Below are 8,952 nucleotides of genomic sequence, written 5' to 3' on the forward strand. Positions count from 1 at the left end.
GCGCGCCGAATTTAAAATTTATTTATTTATTTTTTTTTTAAATGAGTGTGAATGTAGCAGACATGAGACAATTTATAATTTTGAAGTACAGTCGACTACTCGTCATAAGCCTGGTCTAGGGGACGTAGGGGAAATTTCTTTTAGAATTGTAACACAAGTTTTGAATATAATTAATGACTACAATTATGATTAATAAATTAAATTTTACTTAATAATGATTAAATTATTATCCGCGAATAGTGATGTAAAGCTGACCGTCAGGTCATTTTTTGACCGTCACGTCATGGTCACAAGACCGTCGGCGGACCGTTCATAAAATGACGGACCGTCACAATTGTGGTGACATCTTACAAAAGCCATCATAACTTTAATACAAATTCAAATTTTGAAACCGCCATTTTCTTAAAAATACCACGAGATAAGAATACGAAGGGAAAAATAAATTTTTCAATCATTTATAAAAAAAGATTGCGTCCAATCATCTAGCTGGTTGTGACTGAAAAAATTCTTTATTAAACGTTAATTTGTGACCAAAAATTTTATGACAGTCATAAATCATCTAGTTAGATGCGACTGACCAAATTTGTGACAAAAAATTTGTTGACGGTCCAAAATGACGAACTCTGACCGAAAATTTTGTGACGGTCATTTCGCATAGAACAGGCTCGTCATTTAGGTCCGTCGGTCACAAAACCGTGACCAAAACTCAAAATGACGGTCATTCCGCATCACTATCCGCGAAACATAGATAGTAAATTTTCATCATTAATTTGCCTATTTTTCCTATTCTTAGTTTATAATTTTGACAATTTTAACGAAGGCTTATAACGGGCTTTCAGGTACGAAACTCCTTAGAGTAGTTAAGTAGGGGAAGGTCTTTGGACTCCGTAACTCTCGATTGAGGGGAAGAGGCTTATGACGAAAGTTGACTGTAAATAAATAAATAAATTAAAATAATTAAATTGAAAAAAATGCGCGTACGGATCTCGCGTTTATCTAAATACGCATTTTCAAATTTTTACTCTACTGTCATTTTATTAATTGATTCTAAAATTCAAAAAATTGTCATTAGTCAGCCACATTCACACTCGTTTTTTAAATTAAATTATTTTTTTTGCATTTTTAAAGAAATAAAATTCCATGGATACTTTAGTCTATCTATTATCTAGTGATACAGCTGGTTAATTTTTAATTGAAATATTTCCTTGTTACATAATAATGAGAACTAAAAATAAAAATTAAAAAAAAGTAATTTTATCTCGGAACTCAAGGACTATGACTATGAGAGTTAATTTTACTTTAAAGCGTAAAAAGGTTTTCTTGGTAAATATTTAACGCTAGGACGACTCTCAAACGACCCTCATTATATCCTGCATGTGGTTGTAGTATGTGTTAGTAGCGGGTTGAGAAGCTTAGCAAAGCAAACATGTATATGACATTTGTATGCCAGGAGATTACAGATTATACTAGTAGTTCTCTTACTCAATGAGTACTCGTTAAATTTAAAAAAACTTTTTATCATCTTCTTGCTCTTCTTCTTCTTCCTCTTCCTCTTTGTGTCACTGGGTCAATAGACTAAAGTAATTAACAAATTTATTTTATTTATTTATTAAGCCAACAAAATTTATATTAAATATAATAATAATATTTAAGTGATATAAATTATCGTAACTTGAATAAAAGCTAATTGTCCTGCATTTTAAGAAGTTAATGAGCTTTGTTATAATTATTGCGTTAAATAAATTTTTTTTAGTTCTTTTAATTATTTATTTTTACTAATTAAACATTGCCTGAATAATTGTAATATATAATTAATATTAGTAATATTAATAATGAATAATAATGGTGATGATGATGATGATGACAACTATGGAACTGCGTGTTTGTGACATTTAAACAAAAGACTAAAAATGTAATTCAGACTCTCGTTACTTCTATTCTTCTCATTGTTTGCGGAATGAAGAAAAGAAACGTTGGAGGTACAAGAGTGTAATTTAAATGTAAAATATGTGATGATGATGATAATTGTGATGAGAGTCACGGACTTTGAGTGGAAAAAATAGGGACAAAAGAACGAACTACATATCAAGAGCAAGTTCCATAATTTTGGAAATTGTCGGTGTATTGTACAGTAAACTTTTGCGCATAAATAATGTTAGTACACAGAAAAAAAGTATCTCTTGGTGCAAAAAATTTTTACCCACCCCAAGAAAATTTTTAATTGTCTCAAGAAATTTTTGGAACTTGAAATTGAAAGCAAAAATTTTCTTTGAGCGAAAACAATTTTTTTGAGGCGAGAAAAAAAATATTGAACCGAGAAAATTTTTTATTGATCCAAAAAATTTTTGGCTGTATATTGAAAACAAAAATTTTCTTGGAGCAGGAAAAAATTTTTTCTTGTCTCAAGGAAATTTTTGTCTTCAATTTATAATGCAAAATATTTTTGGCGCCAAGAAAACCTTTTTTTCTGCGTATAAATCGTAAAAAATAAATAAATAATTAAAGGTGTGCTTGATCGAGCGATCAATTATTAAATGAAAATAGAAAAAAAAATTGTTCATTTAAAATTATATATATATTTAAATTGTTATAATAAATTGCTAAATTTTAGATCATTTATTTAATAAAAAATAAAAAATTGTAGAAACGTATTATTAAAATAATGAAATTTATACGTCAGTTAAAAAAAGTATTTAATAAAAATTTCTTTTTTTTTTTTTAATATTTTTAGACAATTTTTTTTTAAATATAAATTTAAGGTTCTATTATTAAATAATTTTTTTAACTGACGAAATTTATTGAAGAATGTTATATTTAAAATAAATACGAGAATGACACCTGTACTCGTTGGAAAAAAATTAAAAAAAAAATAATAATATCTTATACGAATTACACGAGTTTGATTCTTGCCAGTAAACAGTTTTATCCAGTCTTTTCATTTATCCCGTTTCTCTTGTCTGTATGCTAGTTTATAATTAAATTTATAGTACTAACATCTAAAGCAACAACAATAGGAATACGAGGGTAAAGTATAGAAATTCCAAAGTTAATAGACGTGATATTGACTTTCTGGATTGGGTATCCATGCACGTAATACATAAATCCGATAAATACAGTAGTGACACGCGTACTACTGAAATAAAAAACTAAAGAATCATGAGACGAAGAAGAAGAAGAAGAAGAAGAAGAAGAAGAAGAAGAAGTATAAGAATGAAGAAGAAGAAAATAATAAAGATGAAAACAGTGGTATAGAATCCTAGTAGGAGTGGCGTCTAGAGTAAACAGAATAGAACCAATCGAGTATAAAGGGTGGTCCAGCTGATGTTTGTCTTTTAACCGACTCTGGAGGGATGCTCAAGTCACGTTTGGTCGACACCCTCGGATATCCACGAGGATCTTCCAGAGCCAATCGTCATCTTGAACCCGCGGTTAATAGTTTACGAGGTAAGCTGCCCGAAAATAATGCTCTTCAGTCAGTGATTAAGTCTCTGATCTTGTTGACGAGTTTAATTTAAAACTTTTTTCACGATTAAATACAAAAGCTACTAATGTTATCTTGTTTTTTTTTTGTTTGTCATGATCAATTGCCGCTGAAGAAGAGCTTCCGAGCAGAAACTGGTGTTTAAGTTAAAGTTTAACAATAAACGAGTTGCGGTGGTCGCTGGCAGTGAAGAAGAAAAGGACTGGAGAATGCTGAGAGGAAAGTCGGCTAAGAAAGATCATGATGAGGAGGACGGCAAACAAAGACGGCCAAAGTGCGCTCGCTGCAGAAATCATGGACTCATCTCCTGGTTGCGGGGACACAAAAGAGAGTGTCGTTATAAAGAATGTCTTTGTCCGAAGTGTTCTCTCATTGCTGAAAGACAACGTGTTATGGCTGCCCAGGTAAGCACTGAGTATTTTTAATTATTATTATTTTTACTCACTCTTATTGTAATCGCCATCGTACAGTTGTCATTAACTATTCCATTTAAAAATCTCGGGTTTTTTAAAAATAGCAACCGGGTGTGAAAAGAGAGTGGATACGTATTTAGCAATTCACTCTAGTCGCACTGAAAAATTAAAGAGTTTCTTTTAGAATCATGTAATTTTCTTGTCCTACTGGTGTGTGCTCTTCTTCTCTGCTCTTCTTTTCTCTCAGTACCGTTACTGTCATCACTCTCAAGTAGAATCCATTAACGCCCGGTGTTGCGTTTCATCTGTGTGTTTGTACTGGCATTACGACACTCGATCCTGAGTCTACATCATAGCTTTCAATCCGTTCCAGTTATATTACTACTATCAACTCAAGCACTACGATCGCACCCTCTAACATAATCATCATACACTTGACAAAATATGTATTATGTGCGCTGTTAAATATCCAACTGTTAGTATAAAAGCTTAGCACTGTTATATATATTTAATATAATATCAACATCATGCGATGATTGATGTTCTTTTAAATTAAATTCATCACGTCTACATGTCAATACCAGAGTATCAGTTTGATGGACATTGATAACTTCACTTGATAAAAATTCTCTCATATTTATATTGATATTGACATGAATATTTATTTTATAATCGTCACGGATAAATTTCTGACAAGTTTTCACTTACTTTATTATTTTTTTAGAAGTGTGCGAATATTTCTAACTTACGAATTATTCGTATCAAATTGAATCATTTGAAACTTTATAAATTATGCGTAAATTCTCGAATAATTCGAAAATTTACGAATACTTCTAAAATTTTATTTTAACGACTTAAAATTGTAATATTTTTTCTAATGATTCAAATTTTTGTCAGAGTGCTGTCAAAAAAATCCATATGGGAATCCAGCCTAGATTCCTATGTGGGTTCCCACATGACTGTTTCAGATGGATTCCCAGATGGTTTCCTATAGGAATATTAATCTGTTTTTTTATTCATACACGCAAACTAATAGACGATAGACATAGAAATCCAGATACCCCGGATTCTATAGAAATTAAAAATTGAAACCCAAATTTCCATACAAAGAAATCCATGTATCCAAATTCTGATATAGGAATCCAGATACCCACAATTTCCTATGTACACTGTAAAAAATCACCGGGGTGTCCAAGCGGTGTAGGTGTTAAAATTATCGGTGTTAAATTTAACCCCGAAAGCGGTGTGAAAGTAACGCCACCACCGGTGTAAATATTCTGTACCGGTGTTAAAATAACGCCGCCACCGGTGTAAATATTCAAGACCGGTGTTAAAATAACGCCGCCGCCGGTGTAGATCTTCTTTACCGGTGTTAAAATATTTTATTTTGTGAATATTTTTACTTACTCGATCACTATACTTGTTAATAAATGATATTCTTTATTAATTTTCATAAAGAACTGACATTTTTTGTGTTTTATAATCTTTAAAGTTAATACTCCAAGCGGACGCAATTTACCCCGCTTTTACACCGGCATTACTGCGCTTTTACACCTGTTACCCCGTTTTTACACCGGTATTACTCCGATTTTACTCCGGTTACCCCGCTTTAACACCGGTATTTTTAACACCGGTGAATTACTCCTCCTGCACCGGTGTAATTTCATTTTTACACCGGGCGGAGTTAAAACGAGTCCATTTTTAACACCGCTCTTTTTACAGTGTAAGTTTCCGACATGGGAATCCCGGTACCCAGTTTTCTATGTGAAGTTCCTACATGAGAATCCAGGTACCCACAGTTTCCTATGTGGTAATCCCGGTACCCATGGTTTCCTTCATAGATTTTCATATAAACCCATACACTCCTATATTATTTCCCATGAATTCTTACACAAATCTATACTTTTCTTTATGGATTCCTATGAGTTCCCATGCAATTCCACATGGATTTTTTGATAGGGAAGTAAATAGAGCTCAAACATAAATTTACGAAAAAATTATTATCGGTTACTTTAAAAACTAAGCTCTACATTATAATGTATGTATACATAAAAATTGAATATTTGAAAGCTGATCAGAATTTTGTCGATTCGAATCGAGTAATTTTAAAAATTCCAAATAATTCAAAAACTCTCGGATAATTCGAACCCGACTCGTACACTCCTATTTTTTTAATCTTATTTTTAAATAAATATTTTTCTTTTCACGGATAATGCTACTTGATATTTTTTTCTTCTGTACGTTAAATAAAACTCTCGTAATGTTATTGAGCTTGAAACAATATTTAACGGGTGGTCTTTTACTAACAATAATAATAATAATAATAATAGATGAAGCCAAATGTGTCCAAATGTGTATCTCCATATAATGTTTGACGTACTGTAAGATGTCACGCTGTGAAAATATATCTATATAATACATATTAAATGTATACATATGCGGATTGCGGGTATATGTATATATACATTAGAGTATTGAGGCCGTGACGAGTCCATTTACAGAATAGGATCAAGAGGATCGATGTCATGAAAGCGAACTGAAATAGATTTCCAAGATAGTATGATAGTCTTTATTGCTCTCTATTCCGTATAGCGACTTTGAGACGCGGAAGATTACTTGATTTAAATCAAGCGATAGCGCAAATAGGTTTAGGGAAAAAGATTAAAGATACCAGTGCGATAGATAAGAAAAATAAAAATAAATAAATTGAAATCAAAGGATACATTTTTTAAATTCTTTTTTTGGGTTACAGGTCGCATTGAAAAGGCAGCAGGCCGCTGAAGATGCGATAGCTTTGAGTATGGCCAAAGTTGCTACCGGGCAGAAACTGGATCGTTTGCCACCTGGAAAAATTTTCGGTATGGCTGTAACTGACCCTAATCCTCAAATAACATCCCAAGTTAAAGCTGTCATGGATATTGACGCTGATGTTGACGTTGATCAACCGACAGATAGCATTAGAGAGTCGTCCGAGTCAGAGGGTGGTAATTCTGCCAAAGAAAATGAACTTACTTTTAAACTGAACTCATCACTCGTAAGTAATGTCAATAATAATTAATTAAATACACACAGAAAAAAAGGTTTTCTTGACGCAAGAAATATTTTGCAATTTGAATTGAAGATAAACATTTTCTTAAGACGAGAAAAAATTTCATGGCACAAGAATTTTTCTCTTGCTTTAAAAAACTTTTTCTCGCTCCAAGAAAATTTTGATTTTCAATTTATAATGCCAACAATTCCTTTATTGGAGCAAATAAAAATTTTCTTGAGGCGAGTAAAAATTTTTTGCGCTAACAAATCCTTTGTTTCTGTGCACAGTAAAAAATTTTTCGTAATTGTGTAAAGAAAGAAGTTAGTGTTAAATATTTAACATTTTCGTGTGTTAATTTAACAAACTGTTTTTCTGTTGTTTGATCAGTTCATTTTTAACACAAATAAATGTTAATTAAAACAAAAATAATGTTATTTACTCAGTGTTACTCACTGTCCAAACAAATGTTCCCGGGTCAAAAATAAAACTTGATTTAGACTTGGTTTACCAAGTCGAAATTTGGAACCGTTTTTCACAAGACAAACTCGACTTTTTTTACGGAGGTATGAAATATATTAAGTTTTGCCTTGGATTAGACTTAACTGGCTTACTTAGTCACGATTTAAGACGAAAAAGTTGAAATCAAGTCGAAATTGACTTGGTTTAGACTTATTCGACTTAAAATGTAAGGCGAAAAAGTCTAAATCAAGTCGAAACTGACTTGATGTAGACTTATTCGACTTAAATTATAAGTCGAAAAAATCAGAACTAAGGTGAAATAATTTTTATAAATTAAGGAGAAAGTAAGGCGAATAAATGACTTTTTTTCGACTTGGTTTAGCAAGTTAAAAGTAAGATGAATGACTATCGTGCTCAAAGTACAGACGAATAAGTTGAAACTAAGATGTAAAAAGTTCAAAAAGTTGAAAAAAATTAAATTTAAGTCGAAAAAGTCGAGATCTTATCAAAAAATCGTCGGCAAATCAATAACTTCAAAAGAAAATAAGGCGAAGCGAGCCTGAATCAAGTTTTATTTTTGACCCGGGTTAACACTTTTAAAATGAAACTTTAACATAGAGCGCGTGTTAATTTATTAAAGTAACCCTAAGAATGTGTTGAATTTACCGTAGTCACTTAGCTTATATATACATGAATTTTTATAAGTATCAAAATAACACAAATAAAAATGTTAAATTAACACTTTACGTGTGTTTCAAATAAAATTTCAATGTGTTAAGTTTTAGAACCGGTAACAGAGAATATTAACATTTTTTTGTGTTATTTTTATTACACAAATGAATAATCATAAAACAACATAAAATTTTGTGTAAAATGTTGTTCTAACACACAATTAAGTGTTAATTTTTAAAAAATTTTCAGGACAAAAAGAAAAGCAGTATCTTCAGTGCCGTCGACCGAAGTGATTCTGAAGACCAAAGTACCAAAGAAACCCCAGCTATTTCTCAGACATCAGTTGAAACTCTCGCGCGATTGTTTCCCAGCACTAAATTATCGGTTTTACAACTGGTACTCCAGAGATGCGGCCAGGATTTACTTAAAGCTATTGAGTACTTTGCCAATGACAGCAACCCATGCACCACATCGGCGTTTCGCCCGCTCCAGAGTTCATCGTCAGATGTACGAACCACCGCCGATTATCCCAGTGTCTTTACACTGCCTCCAGTTTACTCGAATCTATCCCGTAGTTTTTACAACGACGGATACTGTCTTCTCAACATCTTGCCTGACGCGGCATTGTCACGCAGCGGTGAATTATCGCGGGTCATCAGTCCGCTCGAACAAGACAGCAGCGTTGCTTTTAATGTTCAGTATAATAATTATTTTAATGCCGACATACAGCAACAGTTGCGTGATCACACATCAAGATCTGCTGGGTTACTTCATTTACCTCCGATAATTCCTGGTGTTCCCTGTGTTACTCCTAATTGCACTCAATGTTACAAATTTATATGATGTTATTTTATTAATATTATTATTATATTTGTAGTGCGATGTATACTATAATA

The 8,952-nt window shown here is 32.1% G+C and overlaps 1 protein-coding gene across 2 annotated transcripts; it reads left to right on the forward strand.

The window, feature by feature from the left end:
• The first annotated feature begins 2,763 nt into the window (after positions 1-2,763).
• Positions 2,764-8,952, forward strand: LOC130678405 (doublesex- and mab-3-related transcription factor A2-like). Of its 2 annotated transcripts, none has more exons than XM_057485567.1 (4): positions 2,764-3,444; positions 3,597-3,885; positions 6,647-6,928; positions 8,306-8,952. In XM_057485567.1, the coding sequence occupies exons 2-4, from the start codon at positions 3,691-3,693 to the stop codon at positions 8,897-8,899; spliced, it is 1,071 nt and encodes a 356-aa protein (XP_057341550.1). In that variant the 5' UTR covers positions 2,764-3,444; positions 3,597-3,690; the 3' UTR covers positions 8,900-8,952. The 2 variants fall into 2 exon arrangements, with proteins under 2 accessions (XP_057341550.1, XP_057341551.1); XM_057485568.1 differs by having other exon boundaries at positions 3,600-3,885.

This window comes from Microplitis mediator, chromosome 2 (genome assembly GCF_029852145.1).
Source record: "Microplitis mediator isolate UGA2020A chromosome 2, iyMicMedi2.1, whole genome shotgun sequence".
In the NCBI taxonomy this organism is placed as follows: domain Eukaryota; kingdom Metazoa; phylum Arthropoda; class Insecta; order Hymenoptera; family Braconidae; genus Microplitis; species Microplitis mediator.

Coding starts and splice junctions, on each gene's coding strand:
- LOC130678405 (XM_057485567.1), top strand. CDS start 3,691: ATGCTGAGAGGAAAGTCGGCTAAGAAAGATCATGATGAGGAGGACGGC. Junction 3,886..6,646: donor AACGTGTTATGGCTGCCCAG/GTAAGCACTGAG, acceptor TTTGGGTTACAG/GTCGCATTGAAAAGGCAGCA. Junction 6,929..8,305: donor TTAAACTGAACTCATCACTC/GTAAGTAATGTC, acceptor AAAAATTTTCAG/GACAAAAAGAAAAGCAGTAT.